A 20,285-nucleotide genomic window follows, 5' to 3' on the forward strand; every position below is an offset into this window, starting at 1 on the left:
TTATGTTCCCCTTTCGAGGGCCCGTCAGAATCGGGAAAAATTTCAGAAAGAGTCTTAATGGAGAAAATTTTCTCATGAATGAAGGCCTTGTGCTGCACAAAATCTGATATGATGTCCCACATTTGTGGAATTCAAAGTGAAAAGTGACCCCGAACCTCGTGTTAATCACGGCGCCGGGTATAAACACCCAGCACCGACACACAAACAAGCGGGCTGCGCCCCAAATATTTCTGTAAAGGAGGTTAATTCCATCCGAATCGGTGCATGGAAAGAACTACCTCGTCATTTTCCACAATCCGGACCAATAGATGGCAGCATAGAAGAGCATCCCGCTCAGAGCTCTGATGGTGGGTGTCCAGAATGAAATATAGCGGGGTTCTTTCTCTCAAAAATTGCAAGTAAACAATGCAAATTAAGCTTCATCAGATAACCTGCTATTATCCATTCCCCTCATGAATCCGTCTCAAAACGTAATGAGCTCTTCTTTGCCTCCCTTCCAGCGCCACCGTCTCGTGTTTCCACACAATCCTGCAAACAGATGGGTAGACAGATGTGTGTGACGGTGTAACCTCCTTGTCAGAGCGAAAATGTTATAATTGAGAAGTTAAATACAGAGGAGTGGTGTGATTACCGGGCTGAGTGTGATATGCGTCAGTTAAGGGATTTACCCTCGCTGATATGAGATGCGGAATTTTTTTTTTTTTTTCAAATTTGACAGCGTTTCACTACCATCTAATTTCAACATGTAAGCTGGATGTTTGAATCCATTTGTAAACCAAACTCCGACAGCCTCCCGCTAGTTCTGAATATTCATGTTAAAAAAATGAATGGAGGTTGGAGGTTTCATTGGAGAGTCAGGAGTTCAAACCAACTGCAGGCAACCGCTGATGGTTGATGAACAGTGAAAAACTGCAAACACCTTTCAGGTGGTATCTACAACCTTTAAGGGTCGGGGTCTGCACGCTTCCTCGGCGATAACCAACAAAAACAAACAATAATAAGCATACAATAAGCTTTAAATCTCACATTTGGACCGTTCACCGATCTGAACAAAGGTGTCGCCTGGTGCCCCTGTGGAGTTTTTTGGACCGACAACACGGGATTTACATTGTGCGATGGATACAACTACCTCAAATGGGGTTGGAAGAAAAGTCATCAATCAGGCTTTCGCAAATATTTATCGCTTGATCGGAAAAAAAAGAAGGGTATAATGAAATGACAGTCAAACAGGGTCGCTGACATCTTCTGACAAAATTCACTGTTGATGGTAAAAGACGGTAAGTAGATAAACGTGCTGGCCGAGGAGAGAACGATGGGAATGACCGATATGTGCAGGATCGGCGTGACAAAGGTGAATTTACACGCACCCGAAAAGGTGCGGATGATGGCCTGCGGAAACATTTCTGGCTACTGTGACGGGTGTCAGCCCGGAGAGACCGACCTTCACCTCATCCGCCGGTAGCTGGACGGAAAACAGCACGACGGCTGCCGTTACCGGTGAGAGACGGCGGAGGCTGCAAGAGACAGCGTGCAAGCGGTGAACGCCACGGGTTTCCACGCGTCCACCTCTGGTGCCTCTGGTGCCTGCGGTGTCACCGCAGCTGCAAACAGCTGGTCCTTAAAAATCTCTGCGGCACTTCATCTCACGGGCGGAGAAGAAATTCTTCGCTGGTTCCGTCAGCGGGGGGGAGTTCCTGCACGCTCGTACACAGGGGTGGGGAAAAAGCAACACGATTCTGATGGGAAAGTTATATTTGAAACATTTATTTGGCCTGTTGAGGAAAGCTTTTCCAAAGTGCACTAGTTTCAGATGATCACGTTGGAAACCTGTGGACTGGAGGAACCTCCAAGGAATATTTTCCAACGGTACACGGCAAAGGTTTGCTGCAGATTAAAACCAAGAATCCTGCAGATTACTTTATATTCTCTCAGTGAAAACGGTATCATTAAAATCTCAAGCTAGAAAGTAAATGCCCTGAAAAGTGAACGGAGCGGGTTTGAAATGAAAAACTGACCTGTACAACATCGGCCAATACAATCACTTCTATCCACATCTCTTTCTGAGGTACGTGCTTTATTAAGTACTTCAGTTTTACATTTTCCTGGAAAAGAAAATTCAACAACAGCTGTAGTTCTTAGAAGACTGCGGCTTATTTAAAAAAAAAAAAAAAGGAGAAGGATCTCGTCCGGATCTAGACTAGACTAGCAGCTTGTTTCCTACTAAAATAACCCATAGCCTTGAATCAGCGGCGGTGCAGCCATGCGAGCTGTAAAACTCAAACAGCTGTGACTGTCAAAGCTCGTCCAATGTGACGTTATCACTACATTCATAAATGACGGTGACGGTGTGAGGAAATGAAAAACCGCCCACTTCCAGCTGCAGGCTGAGGTGATCTGCTCCCGCCGTGTACGCGTGTCTTGTTTAATACCTCTACCGTTTCCCCGGGTGTTTCCTGGAAACCCGATCCTGTCTGCTAATGAACATCCTCAGAGCGCCGCGCTCACGGCTGACCTCCTATTAAAGGTGACCTTCATTTACCGCAAGCGGCAACAGCGTCCGTCTCGAATGGCAACCCGGACTTCACCGAAAGGCGAGTGTCGTCGCCGCACACCCGTAGTACCGCTTCGTCGCCTCAAAGCTACTTCTTCTACCGCGATCAGGATGTTTTTGCATCTGCAAAGTCCGAGGTCTTCGTGAAACGCGCACGCGGTAGAATATCCGTCGGATAATACCGGAAAGCAGCACACAGATACTTAAGTTGGGTCACACAAAAGCTACTGGAAGCGGAGCTGCCTGCTTCATCGGGGCTTTCGTTGGCCAAGTAAGGATAGTCGTTTTCTTTCGTCGCACTTTTTCCTCCCCGTGTCCTCTGCGCAACCTCTTTGTGGAAAAAGGTGCATTAAATCAACAGAGGCTTCACCACATTGCTGATGAGCATCTGTCCAACACCTTTAAATGCCACCGGGTTTAATTTTAGATAAAGCATCGACGCCGGCTGCGGATTGGCGACAAGCAATTGATCACTTCGGCGATAAGAGCGGAGGGAGAGAAGTCTCGTGTCTCCTCCGCATTAATATTCCCACAAAGCCGAGCCGCTCAAGGTCACTCCGTCTGCTTTCAGCGTGCCTCCCTGATCTCCTCGCAGATACTTGCCGCTCTTGCAGCGGATGGCCAGGCGGCCGTGCTCCACCAGCGCCAGGGTGAAATCCTCCGGGGCCTCCCCGTCCGCGCACACCAGCCCGGTGCTGTTGACGTACCAGAAGCGTCCGTCCGCTCCTGCGCAACAGCAGACGCGGAGAACAACACACAAAGCGTGAAACTGTAAGGAACGCAGGCGCAGGACCGGAAGTTACTCCACATCTATAAGTTTGTTTATTCCGATCCCACGAGAGACACGTTAAATCGGTTGTTAAGTCCGCGCATCCTGACCTTTGATATTGTAGGCCCCATTACTGAACTGCAGGGTGAAAATATCGTAGACCGATCTGCTGGCGTCCAGCGTTTTGGAGTTCCTGTGGTGGCAGATGAACCCGTTCTCCCCTCGCAGGATCAGCAGGGGGCGGTTAATCAGTTTCAGAGTGAGCCGTTCGTCCTCGCCTGACAAAGAGAACAAATCAGAAGGGCGGAACACGAGCGCCGGCGGTCGAGAGGTGAAGGAGACGAGGCTCGGCAAGGGTGCCTTACCGACGGAGTCGCTGACTGCCAGCAGCTGGCCGTTCTTCTTGATGCAGATGTATTTTCCATTGTTGGCTTTTATTGCCACCTTGTGGCCGAGCCACTCCACTGAGAACATGGTGTTGGCTGACCTGGAGGCAATACCATAATTGAACCGGATCATCTGAATTCTTCCGCACGTTTTTATCAAAGGGCGCCGTGACATCGAAATGCCGAATTTAAAAGTAAATACACAGTAAAAGACAACGCAACGGAACGGCGTGACGCTCAACACTCCGAATCTGACCCGTTTAATGACATAAAACAGGAAAAGGTCGAGGGAGAGGCAGGTCAGATCCGTTCAGATGGATGTGAAGTGAAGGATACGTGCTGAGAGACCTTTGAATTCGGATATCTTATGGTGAAGAGGTGCGTTCAAGCAGGTCTGAAGGAGTGGAGAAAAGTGTCAGGGGTGAGAAAACAGAATGAAAAGAAAGGTGGAGAAGACGGAGTCTTGGTTCAGAGACGGGAAGCGAAGTCAAAAACAGCAGAGGTGAAGATGCGGAGGTTCTCCTTTGGAGCGAGGAGGGCGAAGAGGGTCGAATCTCTCCACCATCGAGATGATTCGGGACCGAGGAGGGAGAGGGAAGAGCTGGGCGGAAGCTAGAGGAAGATCATAGATGGAGGGAACGAGGACAAGGGATTAGTTGGTGCAGAGGAGAGGGTGAGATGGAGGAAGACGATTGGCTGCGGCGACCCCTGAAGGGAGCGGCCCAAAGGAAAATAACAAATCCGAGAGCTTATTTATCTTTAGCTCTCGCCATGGCGCTGCGAAAAAAACACGATTTGGACACGTTCACGTCACTCACACTTCGGTGGCGGTGCTCTGGATGCTTCCGTGGGCCACCAGGGCCCAGCAGTTCCCCTGGCTGGTGCGGAACGTGCACTTCCCGCTCTCCTTGTCTATCTCCATCTGGAACGACTCGGTGTCCGTCTCGTCTTCCTGGTTGGCGGCGAGGCTCACGCCTGAGACAGTGAGAACGCCCTGTCGTTAACACCGCCGCAAACAAATCAATGCCGAACAAATCCCGGGCTCTTTACCATCGTGTGTAGCTTTAGCAGAAGAGCTATAAATTCAGAAAATATCATAAGAGCCGGACTATTGAGCACATCTGAATATCAGCTAAAATGAAAAAAGGAAATACATGTGTACATCCACTGCTCAAAAAAATAAAGGGAACACTAAAATAACACATCCTCGATCTGACCGAATGAAATATTCTTATTAAAAACTTTGTTCTTTACATAGCTGAACGTGCTAACAACAAAATCACACAAAAATGATCGATGGAAATCAAATATATGAACCCAAGGAGGTCTGGATTTGGAATCACACTCAAAATTAAAGTGGAAAAACGGACGACAGGCTGATCCAACTTGGATTTAATTCTCTCAAAACAACTCGAAATGAATATATGTTACTTGCCAAGTGGACACTTTGATTTCACAGAAGCATGATTGACATTGTGTTGTTAAAGTGTCCCATTTATTTTTTTTATATAGGCCGCATTTGTCTATAAGCCGCAGGTGTCCATGTTTTAACATGAGATTTTATTTAACTTTTAATTAAATACATAAATAAAAAAAAAATTCCTAACAGTGCCTGTAATACCCGGAATTGAGCGGCCTCAGAATTTCATTTCATTTCGATCCGATGTGACTAGGCTAAATGTTTTGGCACAAAAAAAAAATCCAGAAATTAGCGACATCGCTGCTCGCCGCAATGTTCAGAAAGCGCGTAAAAAAAGTACCAGCTTATTGTCTGGAAATGACGGTGACTTCGCATTCGGTCTTCACAGCAGATTTTGGATGGCCTGACCGACTGGGAGCCAGAAAAGCGGAAATATTGACATTGCAGCGACTAAACAAAGACTGTATGAATGCGCTGAACTTGGCGCGACATGAAGAGGCCGTTTGTCACATCAGTTCCCGGAACGTCGATTTATTTCAGAGAGTTTCCGTCTCAAACGGAGCCATTTATCTGACGGGAAAAGTAGATGCAAACAAGCGAGATGTTTTATTCATGAGTACGGCGGCCCTGAAAGGTCAACGCATCGGGATTTGTGAAAATCCATGCAGATCGGAGGAGCGGGGAGGAGGGGTACGCATCCGAACGCCAACACGTGTGCAACATTCAAGAGTGAAAAAAGAGAAAAATGAAACAGATGTGTTTCCACAAAGGGAGACACATGTGCGGAAACACCTGTTGTTTCGGCGGCCGGTCCCTCGTGATTTTCCGGAGGCTGTCTGTTCGTCAGCTGCGCTGGAAAAAACAAGTTCAGATGCGACCGCTCTGCGAGAACAACAAGTTTGTCCGGGCATGTGGATCACGTCTTTTGTGTTCTGTTGAATTTCTAGCGGCGTTTTTCCTTAATCTGTTGCGAACAGTCGTGCGGTGCCTCTTTTGAGCATGTTTTATTAATTTGCACGCATTTTTTTTCTTGAAATGCAGAGCGGCGAGCTCTCGGGGGCCTCTCGGGCTCGGCGTTCAACTCGGTGTGGAGTTAGCGGCACCGTAAATCACGCGGGAGGGAAATTTTTCACAGAGTCTAGGATTTACACGGTAAACGTCAAATACATGACAAAGACGTACCACTTAAAAATCCATTATTAACACTCTGTCACTGACAATCGCAGCCGAATTACTGAGCGTGTAATTGACACATTATGACCGAGTGTCGCCCCCCCCCCACAATCTGCACGGCGGTTTGGCTTCCGGGTCGAGACGACTTCAATCAGCTTAAGCATTTTGAACTAGTGATGGCGAACTCGATTCTTAAGACTGACTCAAGTTTATACGAGCCGTTTATCCAAGAGAACACATTTTTTGAGTCACTGAGTGAGTCACCCGTTTTCAGAGTGAGGCGGCGACCCAGAGTCACTGAGCGATTCTTTTGTTGAGTTACTAAGTGATTCGTTCATATCGTGATTGGGGTGGACTACACTGAGCTACTGAGTGATTCGTTCGTTGAGTTACTGGGCGAGTCGTTCGTTTTGGGAGTGGAGAGGGCGACTCGGAGCCACTGAGCGATTCGTTCGTTGAGTTACAGAGCGAGTCGTTCGTTTTGGAAGTGGAGAGAGCGACCCGGCGCCACTGAACGATTCGTTCGTTGAGTTACAGAGCGAGTCGTTCGTTTTGGAAGTGGAGAGGGCGACCTGGAGCCACTGAGCGATTCGTTCGTTGATTTACTGAGTGAGTCGTCCGTTTTGGGAGTGGGACCCCGTGAGCGCTCGTTCTTTTGATTCTTCCTTCATATCTATTGGCAGGGATGGAAAAGGGGGAAACAAGCAATCAGAGCTGTCGCTCTAATAGTGATTATCTTGATATATTCGTACAAATGCGATTAGAAAAACTGTCGTTATAAAAGGCTATGTCTTGTCTTGTGTTTTGCAGTTAGCCAGTTAGCAGAAGCGGGGGGAATTAGCATTAATCGAGCAGAGGGATCATGACTCACGAGTCAGCGAAAAGACTCGTTCACAACTCTGTTTTGCACCATTCTTATCTGCACGCCGCAAATGTCCTCGCTAAGCTTAATCCCGCTCTTTTGTTTGAGCGCCGCTCAATTGTAACTTTTTATTGTGAACTCTTAATCTGTGCGCGGAACATGATAAGACACATTTCCAAAAAAGAAAGAAAGAAAGAACCGGATTGAATGAACGTGGTTGTTTGCACAATGAAAAAGAGCAGTTGTGTGTCACAGCACCGAGAGACAGATTGTAGAAGGCTAAACCTTTAATTAGATGCATCGCAGAATATCCGCGATGCATTTTCTTAAGCCTTTAACAACGCCTTGCACGCCGCTTATCTGCCTATTCTGCTTCCTGGTCATCTTTTCAACACGCCTCCCTTCCCCCATCTCCTCGCTCTTACCCCTGACCCCCTCAACCCTCACCTCCCGTCGCCACCCCACCTCCGGCTGGCCTATCTGCCCTCCTCGCAGCTGGGCTCTGATATAATCAGCTTTCGAGTGCTACTCGTCCAATCCCTCAATCCACTCAATAAAAGAATAAAAGGAAACAACAGGAAGACCAGAGGATTTATGGGTCCACACTTAGCAGGATGTACAGATAATTGCCAACCCTTCTCCACCCTCGAGCCAGCGGAGCTATGCATGATCAAATAAAAAGGAGAAAATGCTGCGAGAAAATAACATATATTCTCGTTAACAAGCTATATTGCCTTGATTTGGCCCCTTTTGCAGTTTGAAGTCATACAGTAAACATATATTTGCCAAACACGGAGCTGATTCAGGCGAATCCTGCACTTTCAAGGGTAATCGTGGAGCCTCTTGTCCAATAAGACTCGATAACTTGGATTCGCTGAAAAGCCTTAAAAATCCCGATTTGTTAAATGCATCTGCAAAAAAGCCAAACACATTTTAGCATTTCACCTAAAAAAAAGGCTGGATAATATCTTTATTTTCAACCACGGCGCGATCACTGAGAGGTTAGTAAAACAACTGTGGCCGCAGCAGAAACGGCACAAGGCCATTTGAGATAATAAATATTTTATTATAACGTCTGCAGCCCCGTTCTGGGCGGGGTGATAGTGTGAAGGGGACGGGGCTCCTGGATAAATGTCAGCATGCTAGCTGTCCTGACATGGGACAACTCAAGTTACACACACACACACACACACACACACACACATATGCAGACTAACTGTAATTACAATCACTCAAGAGTCACTCCGGACTTTGAAAACAATAACTGGCGAGGTCACGTCAGACTCCAGCCTCATGATTTGAATTGAAAGACTTGATACCCTTTCAAAGGGCCAGAGCGTTTAAATATTATTACACAATAAAAATTGTAATTTCTCAGATTACAGCTTCTCTCCCGCTCGCTGTGTGTTTCCCCGGGTTCCCTCTCGCTTGTAAATGCGAAAATTATGAGGAGCTCCTGGCGAAGGGAAGAAGTGCGGCTTTTCATAAAACATTCATGATTTTTTTTGGAGGGGGGGGCAAATGTATAAGTCCTTGCCTTAAAGGTTTAGCCATTACGCTGGATGTGGTCCGCAATACACACCCACACACACACTACTGCACACCTATAAGTGACAAAATTACCTTTTGTTTCAGTATTTTTACAATACTCCGAATTGCCAACTTGCATCCAAATTAAATTTGGTGTTGTTAGCCGATTACAGTTCATCCTGTGAGACTGAACGCTGTGAAATCCATCCCACAGCGGGATGATAGTTTGAGTCAAAACTGCGCCGTGCTGCAGCGGTTTGCGTTTTTGCGAGAAGCAAGAAGATCCCTGGTTGGATTCTGACAGGGGGACCTTTCTTTCTGTGGTGTTTTCTCTGCGTCAGGTTCATTGGAGACCATAATAAGCCAAACATAAATGGTTGTATGTCTCCATACGTCCATATGTCAGTAAATGAGAGCGTGAATGGTTGGATGTCTCTATACAACGTGTGGGTGGTTGTATATGTCGAAATCAGACATGGGCAAACTACGGCCTGCGGGCCATATTCGGCCCGTTGGGCTTTTTAATCCGGCCAGCCGAGCTTGACATTTTATACAATCAAATCTAATTTATTTTCCATTTACTCCAAAATACCGACGTTCCTCATATACACTGGCATTTGTAGGAGTCTACCAGGTCTACCTCCTGCGCCATGCCGCCCCTAAAAGTCCACCTCAAAGAATGCGGCCATCAATCCCGCTACCTCTCGCATGCTAAGCGAGCACGCTACCACTTCAGGTAATTCCCCTAATTTGCCCTTTGAATCCTTCTGTAAAAATGAACGGATCGAGGAAGCGGAAAGTAGGTGCCGATTGGTTAATAAGGACCGGTCAGCAAAGCATTTCGTTGCTGACGTCAATCGACGGCTGTATGCCTGATACAGCAAGAACTTGCAGCGGTTTTCAAAGAATACAATACCAGCATGCTAACTACGCTAGTGAGCAGTCAACACAAGAATGAGAGGACAGGCTCAGAGATTGATGGCTGATTTACAGACTCTGCAACGTTTTTTCACCGACAGCCCAGCGATTAAAGAGTCGAGTGCCAAAGCAAGTTTTATGTTTGTCCCCATATTAGCGGTTAGCCATTTTTGTAAACGTCCAGTGGACGGTGTTTGGTTCAACCTACAAAGACCAACAAAGCCCGTCACAGATCCAATTTAACTGACCAACTCCTCGGATCCATCCTGAGAACAGCCACAACAAAACTAACTCCAGACTTCAATGCACTGGAAAAAAATGTCCAAATCCTTTAACTCATTGGATTTGACATGCACTTCGATTCTATCTATGTCATGTATATTAATTCACACAAATATCCATCCATCTGTTCCTGGCCCGGCCCCTCTGTCAAATTTTAGAGCCCATTTTGGACCGTGAGTCAAAAAAATGTGCCCACCCCTGGTTTATAAATACATAAATGAGAGGGTGCAACTCTAAAAAGAGTTGTTGTGGAAATATTTTATATAACTTTACTGTTCTGCGAGAAACTATGCTTATTACCTAGACTCATGTGTCCATGGGGAGGGGAGGGAGACCCCCAAGTCAAAACAATAGCACTCGCTCAGCCTCGAAGGAGGTGTCCTTGCTTGATCTGTCCCCCAGACAAGGTGTCCGTCACCAACCTTCATACAACAAACCAAGTGAACACGTCTCCTGACTGATGAAGGAATACGTCCTTATAGATGGTGCTTCTTCTCTCTGCATAAAAACCCAACCTCGCTGTATGTTCTTTGCACTTTCCTGCAAAGAACCTACCCTTTCCTACTCTGACCTCTGCTTGACTTGTACCTTTTCAGTCCCCAAAATAAACACCCAAAGATCATTCTTTATTATTATTATTCACCAGCTTTCTTAACCCTTGTGTTGTCTTGCGGGTCAACAGTGACCCACTACCATGTTTAGCTGTAGAAAAAACACCTTAACCTATTTTTTTCCCAACTTGAAATTTTATGACTTTTCCTGAAGAGACAACATAGTTAGAAAAAGTGATACTTCTTTTTGGCTTATGTTTCCATGTGGGCTGTACACCACTAAGGTACAAAGATTGTCTTATGGGTCATTTTTGACCCATAGGACAAGGGGAGTAAACACAATGTTAATATTGCACGAGGGTTATAGAACCCTCCAAAAATTTGGCGTCAGAAGTGGGATTGCTGAAGATCTGTCGGGAACCTCCTGGACCGTCGGTGGCTGAACGGTCCTCCTCTACCTCAACTCAAAGTTGCATGTCTCTTTATTTAGGAGCCTTGAGCTAATTATGGATAATGCTAGCAACGAACCCATGTCGATTATTGTATTGTTGACTGTTATTTTGCTCTCGTTACTCTTTATATTGACGGATTGATGGGTTGCGATGACGCACTCTGCTCTACTTGCTGACACACACCTGTTTAAAGAGAGGAGCGAGTCGGTCGCTGCGCTTGTTTGTTGACCGCCATTTACTTTGGCATTATATTCCTCCCTCACGTCATCTTGAGTTTGCGATCATTTTTTTCGCAATAAATCTGCGAAACAGACATCTTCAATCTGCGCGTCGTTCTATTTAAAGACCTCTCTCGGCCTCTCGGCGACTTGACACTTCCAGCAGTCGCGACGATATATGACGTGTGAATGAGGGAGTGAACGGTCGTACGTCTCCATATGTGGACCTGTGATTGACAGGCGACGGGTCCGGGGCCAACCTCGCCTCTCGGCTCCAGCGACCCGGCGGCCAGATAAGCGGCATGGATGATGAATGAATGAATGAATGAATGAATGAATGAATGAATGAATGGAAGAAGCGCAAAAGTCAGCTGAATTGTGTTGGAGAATTTAAATAAAATGAGCCGACTTCCAAGTCCACGTGGACTATATTCCATAATGATAAAGATGCGAAGCGGTAGTTTCCATCCATAGAGCCACTTTACGGTAATGAGAAAAATAAAAGATATAACAAAGATACTTACGTGTCTTTATGGCAGGTTTTCCTTTTTTTTCCAAGTTCTTTTTACAAGCATTACCCCTGAGGCGATAATAAAGTCTGCCGATGCCCCTACAAGCACAAACCTGAACGGCATGGGGAAATACCTCTCTTAAAAAGAGAAAATTAAAAAAAAAAATACAGAACCTCCATTTGTTTCATCGATACAATTTAATCTTTTCTGAGATCCATCTTTTTGCTCAAATTGAATATCAAGACGGCGGAAAGCGAAGACTGAGGAAAAGGGAGAGCGAGATGACACGCGACAGAGATGTCATGGTTACTGAGCTACCTGGACGCTTTAATCACAGCTTATTCACACCTGATAAACTAGGCATCAGGAGGTCATACGACTGTCTGCTTGAATTATCCGTGATCTTAAGTGCATCTGAAGCATAAATCTCTGCCCCTCCGCGCCGCACCTATGCCTGGGGGGGCACTCTCATTCTCTCTCATCCCGAGTCAATGTCATGCTTTGTCTACCTTTTCCATTTGTCCATTTCACACTAATTCAACCCAGAAATGATCCTCAGACGGGGCTCAGCTGGGACCTCCCCGCTGCTATCCGATAGATGAGAGAGGAGGAAGGCGAGAAGGGCGGAGGGAGGAGAGGAGACAGAAAGAGATTGGACACGCTGAAATCTAAACAGCCAATCTGAGGACATCGCCGGCTCTGTTGATGACCATCACGCCAGTCGGTCGGGGCGAGTATATGAAATAATATAATAAGATGTTGCCATCTTAGCCGCGATCACACCAGATTTGCGGTCGCCGCCGCCCCGCCCTCCTTGACGCTCCGGCCCGAACCCCGCCGAGAAAGTCGCGGAGCCTCTTTCGGTGGCGTCGCAGGCCTCGGATCCGGTTCCACTCTGCGGTTTTGTCCTACCTGCAGCCTGAAAGTGGAGCAGGTCTAACTAATCCATCAACCATGGATGGCTCTGACATCCATTATTAATGGTAAGCTGATGCTACTATCCCCCTGCCCCTTATTTTCCTCTTTCTTCCAATCCGTTATCCCCGCCGTCGCGTTTCCGATCGCTTTTTATTTCAGTCTCTCCGTTTCTTTTCCATCCATCCCTGCACCGTGTGTGTGTTTCTTTGTGTGGCCGCATCCTGTGTGTTTTACACATACGCAAGTTGCGCGTCGATGCCGCGGAGCCTCGTCTCTTTTTCACTTTCAGGGTAGAGAGGGCCGCTTGGGGGGGGTTACTGGGGTGATGATGGATCCATGACAGGTTCAGAAACGCAAACACACACACACACACGCGCATATGCATGTGCGCACCTTGTAACAGCTGACCTTCCTTTATTACTGACCCATTTACGGCATCGGTTCTCCGTCTTATGCGGAGAGCTTCGTGACTTCTCTGCTCGGGAGACAGCGCAAACACCGGCAGTGCTAATTTATGTGTAAAATGCACTGTGACTATTGTTTTAAAGTCCTTTGAGAGGCCGCCCACGCGTGCATCCTCTCCTCTCTGCTTTCCATTTTCTCCCCCTATTCCTTTAATCATGGCGCTGAACCCGGAGGTGAATGAAAATAAGGTGGATTTTTTTTTTGTGTGTGTATAGCATCATTTTGAAGCGCTCGCACCTGGCTGACGAAACCAGAGGCTTTTGGTGTCGAAGGCACGCCATCCCTGGGGAGATCGGAGCTCGATGAATGAATACGAAAGAGTAGGGGGTCCCAAACCCCTGGGGTCCCCGGACCGGTACCACTACCGGTCCGGGGACCCCAGGGGTTCATTTGTTAACAGTCTGCAAAGAAAATCTTTCTTGGTACAAATGATAGTTTTTTTATGAGCCCTTCCGGAGCGAGGCCTTGAAAAAAAATGAGCCAGAAACAAAAGCGAGCCGGAGAGCTTTTTCGGGAGGAAACGATCGAACGGTGAGATCGCTGAAGCGTCGCAGACTGGCAGCAGAAAGAAAGCTGCAATTTCAAAGAAAATATCAGGATTCCTACCTAAGTTACGAGTTCACCGCAACAGGTGAGACACAAGCTCTCAGTGCCCACTGTGCATTTATTTGCGGTGAAGCTATGAAACTGTTAAAACAACATTTTTTTTAATCATTTATTTGTCATGTTTGATTATAGTGCAAAATTATTGTAATTGCTGCATCTAGATTAAATACTGTGAACTGACAAAAGTTTTTATCATTATTATTATATTATAGTAGTATAATAGTATTATAGTATATCAATATACACATATCATATTTTTATATATCATTATTATTATTATTATTATTATTATTATTATTACTGCCTCTAACCAGTCTGCAGAAACATTTTCATGCATAAAACTGGTCCCTGGCAGAAAAAAGGTTGGGGGTCTAAAGGATCTAAAGGACACCACATGAAATAGATGGAATCCAAAATGGGGAAAAAGCCCAGATGCCCGAAAATAATCTGTTTTGAGAACCTTATCGTGATATTCTGTACGTTACGTTCACGTAAGTTACGGACTAGTTAAGGATGAAACCCCAAGGTGTTTAATGAAGCCTTAAGCTACTCCAAATGTCCTCTTCTGCGGGAAAGCATCTGCATGTGTCAAGATTCTGCTGTCATTCATTCAAATCCGTCCTTAATTTCACATTCATCGGCACATGAGACGGATTTTTTGTCGGGCCGCCGCGACCCCCGGAGAAATGAATTCCCCCGACCGAGGCTTGGGTTAGCAGGTCGGATTAGGTGACCGGGCGGGGAGGAATATTTGGCAGAGGGGAGGGGTGGGGGGGCGGCGGCTTGAGTTTCTGAAAGCGGACTCTCCCTTACCTTCCAGGAACGGGGACCTACTTCATCAATAATTCAACACACTTCACCTCAGCGCTCACCGCAGCAGGACGCCGCTTGTGCGTGGGCGAGTGTGATGGAGGAAAATATTGCCTTTGTTCGTGCAGCACAAGTGGAGGAAGAGCGCCGGAGACTTGCAGGACATTTTCAGCTCGATGCCGGTGCTTCTGAACACGCGTGCATTACATGCGAGAGACGTCGCGCGTAATCCTTTTTGACCAATCAATTGACAGCGCCGCCATTCATTTGGCTCCTGCCCGCCGCATCCGCCGCCAACCAAGAACAATGAGCAATGTGGGGATTGGGTTACAGCACCCGGGGCTGCGGTAATTCGGCCCCGCAGACAAGAATCTGCAGCCTGCGGATGGGTGTTATTGCCAAGTGCGCTGACAAGCGCAAGGAGTGTATGCTAATCCGCCCCAAAATCAGACCAGCAAAACCCCCTTCAACCATCAGCAACCAAACACTTAGCAGCCACTTCTCCAGCGCGCCACTTGTTAGACGTAAAATGACCCTCACAATTACATTCTGGCTGGCTTTCTCTGCGATCAAAGAAATTCAACCTTGTTCTCGAGAAGAATAACTCCGAAGGCAATCTGGAGCAGCTGCAGTCAATCAGGACGGACGCGGGCTGCAATTTCTGCACGCGGATCAAATAACTTCCCCGTCACGAGACCAAAGCGTAAATACATAATACAGCATCAACACGAGATGTATGAAGGTCACAGGCAGCTGCTCCGGCAGCGCCGAAGGGGCAGAAGTGAAGAGTGGCAACGCCATTACCCACAAAACATGTAAGACCAGAAGAAAGATCGCCCTTAACGAAGGATTACTCGGCGGAAGAGACGGATGACCGCGTGCCCCCTTAGCACGTTTGTCGGACGGCCTAAAGAAAATATCTGCGAGTTTTCATTTGCGAGTTGCAAATGAAAAGCACGTCTTTCTGCCCCTATAGAAATGCATTCTACGCGACCTCTGTGCCGTTTCAAAAGTCCATTCAATAAAACCTTTATTTTGGAATAAACACACGCCGGTGAAAGGCCTTAATGAGGAAAGCTGACTAATTGAAATCAGTTGCCAGGCCTCCCAAGGTCTGCCGGCCTCCCAGATGCAGCCGATAGTCTCACATATCAGCCGTGTCTGTCTTGTTTCTAAGGAGCGACGTGACTATCAGATGCGATGCTGCGGCAAGTTTATGTTCAGACTCAATTACCCGTAATCAGGATCGGGTATCAACGATCTGAGAACGGCCTCTCTTCTCGGATCATACATGTCGAATATACTTCCTATGCAGTCGTCCTTTAGGGGACGTATCAATGCTCTGTGGACCGACGGTACTTCAGTGTCCAACGCAAGTGTGACCCCCTTTCAGAGGTCAGTCTTTTTTGGACTTTGGGTACCAGAGTGGGCACATTTGGTGCAGCCATTTGCCTTTTCCTACCTTGTCTTATGGAGACGTATCTGCCATTGGCTGCGATCAGGACCACTTGCGGATGACTTTCCTCCAGGTCAAAGAGCTCATCTTTGCCCGGCTTGGAGCAGCGCCCGGCTCTCAAGGTGCCCGTGGGTCCGACGGGAGACAGGTATCTCCCCTCGCAGTCTTTGAAGGCCAACTTCCCGCACTTCAGCTCCAGAGTGTACGCCGTGGTGGTGCCGCTCTGCTTCAGCAGCTTCCCATCGTTGCTGAGGAATCTGCCGTCGCAGGTCTTGAGGCAGTACTTCCCGCCCAAGTAGACGAGGGTCAGAAGGGCCGTCACCCCCCAAGGAATATTGATATCCATGGCGATCTCGTCATCTTCCACGGAGAGACGGGCGTACCGCTTGCGGGTGACAGACCTCAGGTTGGCCTGGGGATGCAGAGCCAGGTGAACGGCCCACAGCTCGGCGTCCGTGATCACCTGAGCGAAGCAGGACAGGTAGTCCCGAGAGCCCCCGAAGAAGCGGAGGTGCTGCTCGGACTGGAGGCCCCAGCGGCCGTCCGACTGCGCCACGATGAGGAAGCGGCAGTCCGAATTGTGCCCGTCGGCCTCGCAGGAGACCTTTCCGTCCTTGTCCGAGGCCAGGTAGCGGCCCAGATGGCTGCGCAGGTACACCACCTGGGTGTCCTGGGGGTCTTGCTCGAGAGTCCACATCTGCTTCTTCTTCAGGCTCGGAGCCGAAGCGTTTATCTGGAAGACGAGGAAGGCGTCAGACTCAAAAGCGTTCGAGGTCTCTCTCACCGGATACCGCGTTTGTACCTTGAAACCGAAGGCTTCGGCCGTGAGGTAGCGACCCTCGTGGTTGATCAGACCGAACTGCAGCTTCAAGGGACAACTGCCGTTGGATGGCATCTTCACCTGAGCGCAGCAGGGGAAGAGGGCGAGGCGAGTTAGGGGAAGGGAAGCCGAAGGAGAGCGCTCCTACTTTTGGAGGAAAAGTACGAAGGGGAATGAGGATGGCGGTGATGTCATGGAGAATGATGAAATTAGAAAGTCTTAAAGACAGGAAATCGTTTCATTAAGGTACAGTACATAAAACACTCCCCCGAACCGCAGGTCCCTCCCTCCGCCCACGCCTTCATTATACATTTTTCCAGCCGCAGCCTCCTAATTTACTTACTGTGGTTTTGTGGTTTTCCTCTCCGCTGTTTCTGCGGCTCTAATTCCAGCTCCCAGATTTTGGAGGCTTTCTTTCAGCGAGCAAACCTCTTGTAATTCTCCCGCTCAGCCTCTCCTTGTGCGTCGCCGGTTCTCACGTCCTGCCGATGGGGGTCTCCCGGAGCCCCTCCACCTTGACCCCCCCCGCTTCCCTTTTCTAATCAGGTTAGGAGCGCCAAAGACTCGAGTCAACCTTGATCTCCCTCCGGTCCGGACTCCGGCGTCAGCCTCTCCAACCTCGTAGACTAATTTCGCTCTCAAATGCTTATCTCCTCTCCTCCAGCCTGCCCTCCTCCCCCTCTCCTGTTGTAACGGCGCTCTCTCATCCGCTCCCTAACCTGTTATTCACTCTGAAGGCTCAATCAGTCGGGCATCCCCAGATCTGACCTTCTCGTCTCTTTGTCTTTTTCCTCTCCTCCATGTTCTCGCTACTTCCTGCCGCCCCGGACACACTGACCTACTTTCTCTCCCCCCGCCGAGTCCGGGGTCCTCATTTGTTGCGCGCGAGTTTGATCAGCGGAGAAGAACATCCCCAGCGGTCCGGTTAATGCTACGGTGGCTCGCTGAAGGACTCCCGCAGTCCTTCCTTAAATGTAAGCCGTCCGTCCCATCTGAACTCGGCAACAAAAGACGCTCACCTCGGTAATCTTAAGCCTCCCTGTCTCTTTTTCTCGCCATCATCTCCTTCTTTCTCACCACCTTTCTCTAACCTGCCATGTATATAATCCTGCCTTTCTCCACCTCCCCGCTTTATTCTGAGCTCTGCTCTTTGCCACTTTCCGGGACGCATAAAGATAGGTAAGTCGAAACAATGCGCTCACACTTACACACACACACACACACACACACACACACACATGCACATACAGCATCGAGTAACCAGAGCGCTCCCCGTGCCTTCGGGGTAGTTTGCTCGAGAGCAGCTCCCCTTACCTGCCTGCGCCGGGGGGGGGGGGGGGGGGTTTCGGTTACACACCTTCTCTGATTGCAAGCTATTGGGGTTTCGGTTCCGATCGGAAACGCCGGTGACGTCCGGGCGCCCCGACTTTACGTCTCAATCTGGGAGGTAAACGAAAGAAGTCGGGGAAATGGCAGGTGTTGTGAATGTAATAAAAACAAGCCAATCAACATACGGGGGTTCTGAATAAACATGCATGCGTGTTTGTGCAACGAGTGCGGCGGCGTAAGTGTCGGCGTGCGTGTGTGTGTGTGTGTGTGTATGTGTGTGTCTGTGTAATCAACCTTGCCAATCAGATGATTATAAGTCTTCGTTGCAGAGTAAACAGACGTGTCTGTTCTTGAATCCGTCTAATCCTCAACCCAATCATCCCAACCTGGCTAATCTACCGACTCTACCCCACCCGTTTGACTAACACACACACACACACACACACACACACACACACACCGCTTCTTGTCGAATGCTATAAACATGCACATAGACTCAATGACCCAGAGCTAAATGCATGGCATCAGCGCACACACATACAGGGGTTTAGGGTCAGGGGAGGGTCTCGGGTGGGGAGGGGGGGTCATAGTAAATACCAAGCATCCAGAGATTTACTCCTCCTGACCCAGACTTGACCCTCTGCTCCTGACGCAAAACGTGATAAACAGTAAGTGTCACACACAAACTCACGCACACATGCCCGGATACACACACCCGGACGGAGATGAACGGCGTGATTGCTGAGGCCGCAGATCCCCGTGTAAACTCTATTTACGTCAGGCTACATCTGGGAGCTTGGTGAAGACAGGACACTGACCGGTTTAAAACTTTCTGCTGTTCGTTCATTCATTATCTGCACTGCTTATCCTGCAGTCGGGGTCGCGGGGGCGCCGGAGTCGATCTCGGCTGTCACCGGGCGAGAGGCAGGGTTCATCCCGGACCGGTCGATCACATGCAGAGACAAACAACCATTCACTCTCTCAATCACACGTCTGGCTAATCTAGGGACCCTGATGAACCTCCTCCATCTCCTCCGGAGAAAGCCATGCTGACACAGGGAAAACATGGAGACGCCACACAGAAAGGCTCCAGCCCGGCTATCTCCGAAATAAAAGAAATCACATTGAGGCCGTCGTGGTGGAACGGTGTGGGATCACGGGCCTCCACGTGAATTTAAGTTTCTTATATGCAGGCATGAATTTATTCGGCAGTCACGCGTGTCAGTCAGGGGAGGCAGGGGAAGCCGTGCCTCACTTGCTGATCTTGGAAAGAAAAAAAATGTAAAAAGAATTAAACGCTTATATTTATCAGTGATAAGGTTTGGATCATTTTTTTTCAAAATGGCTGGATTTTCACATTTACTGAACAAATACCGATAAGACACATGCGGTGAGGCTGTGGACTGGTGAGCCTCAATGACGACTGACTGCTGGCACGCTCTGCATTAAGACCCTATTGCCGACTCTCTGTAAGTCCCTATTAAATGTTTGAACACTTTTGCTACATGAACTAAATTTCCAATGTAGTGTTTTTTTTTGTCCACAACCGTATGTGTGTTACTCAGTGATGTGCAGTGAGGTTCACGGCTGCTGAGGCACTGACATCATCACGGTCAGATTTCCAAACATATGAACCCTACAGAGTAGCTTATTCACCATTTGATTGGCAGCAGTTGACGTGTTTTGTTTAAAATATCATATCAGCATTCTTTACACATACAAACTGTAGCATTGAAAAAAAAGCCCATTAAAAAAAGCATTATTATCTCTTACCTTTACTAGTAAATGAAGTCCATGCGCTTCTGAAGAAAAGCATCGATAACTTGCTTGTAGAAGTCTTCCTTATCTTTCTTCAGTTTTAAAAGTCTCTCAGTCTCAATGGAAATCCCTGCCAGTGAAGACATTCGTCCTCGATCGGCCCTGTTCCGACGGTATGTTTTGGGTCTTTTCGGTGCTGAGAATGAGCGCTCCGCTGATGCTGTCCTACCTGGAACGGTGACCCCCGGCCGGAGCAACTTTGTCGCCTCAGGAACCGTTTGGATGTGATCCCTCTGGGCCAAAAAGTTGAGAAGCTGCCCAGGAGATTTACATTCATCCCTCACCGTTTGTGAGCTATACAGCCCGATGAGATCGGGAAAAAATAACTGGATGGCTGCACTTGACTTGCTAACTGTTTACTGTAGCTTGCTATTGCTAATTATATTATTCTGTAGCCGAGTAGTAAGAAGGATCCCCGGGATCGCCAGTGCCCCCTACC

At 48.1% G+C, this 20,285-nt stretch overlaps 1 protein-coding gene across 5 annotated transcripts; it reads right to left on the reverse strand.

The window, feature by feature from the left end:
* Positions 1 to 1,824: 1,824 nt before the first annotated feature.
* Positions 1,825 to 18,015, reverse strand: fscn2b (fascin actin-bundling protein 2b, retinal). Of its 5 annotated transcripts, XM_086140601.1 has the most exons (8): positions 17,043 to 18,015; positions 16,682 to 16,780; positions 15,886 to 16,612; positions 4,525 to 4,681; positions 3,686 to 3,807; positions 3,431 to 3,598; positions 3,155 to 3,277; positions 1,825 to 2,102 (listed from the first exon to the last, which is right to left on the reverse strand). In XM_086140601.1, exons 2-8 carry the CDS (start codon positions 16,772 to 16,774, stop codon positions 1,960 to 1,962), a joined length of 1,533 nt encoding a protein of 510 aa, XP_085996727.1. In that variant the 5' UTR covers positions 16,775 to 16,780; positions 17,043 to 18,015; the 3' UTR covers positions 1,825 to 1,959. The 5 variants fall into 5 exon arrangements, with proteins under 5 accessions (XP_085996727.1, XP_085996730.1, XP_085996728.1 ...); XM_086140604.1 differs by lacking the exon at positions 16,682 to 16,780; XM_086140602.1 differs by having other exon boundaries at positions 1,966 to 3,277.
* Positions 18,016 to 20,285: the final 2,270 nt, after the last annotated feature.

Source organism: Fistularia commersonii, chromosome 33 (assembly GCF_037954325.1).
Source record: "Fistularia commersonii isolate RoL2024-O1a breed Wild chromosome 33, RoL_Fcom_v1.0, whole genome shotgun sequence".
Lineage (NCBI taxonomy): Eukaryota > Metazoa > Chordata > Actinopteri > Syngnathiformes > Fistulariidae > Fistularia > Fistularia commersonii.

Excerpts from the sequence above, each read along its gene's own strand:
- fscn2b (XM_086140600.1), bottom strand. The coding sequence starts at position 16,774 with ATGCCATCCAACGGCAGTTGTCCCTTGAAGCTGCAGTTCGGTCTGATC. Across the intron at positions 4,682-15,885 it reads ATACGTCTCCATAAGACAAG|GCGTGAGCCTCGCCGCCAAC; the intron begins GTAGGAAAAGGC and ends TCACTGTCTCAG. Across the intron at positions 3,808-4,524 it reads CAGAGCACCGCCACCGAAGT|GTCAGCCAACACCATGTTCT; the intron begins GTGAGTGACGTG and ends TATTGCCTCCAG.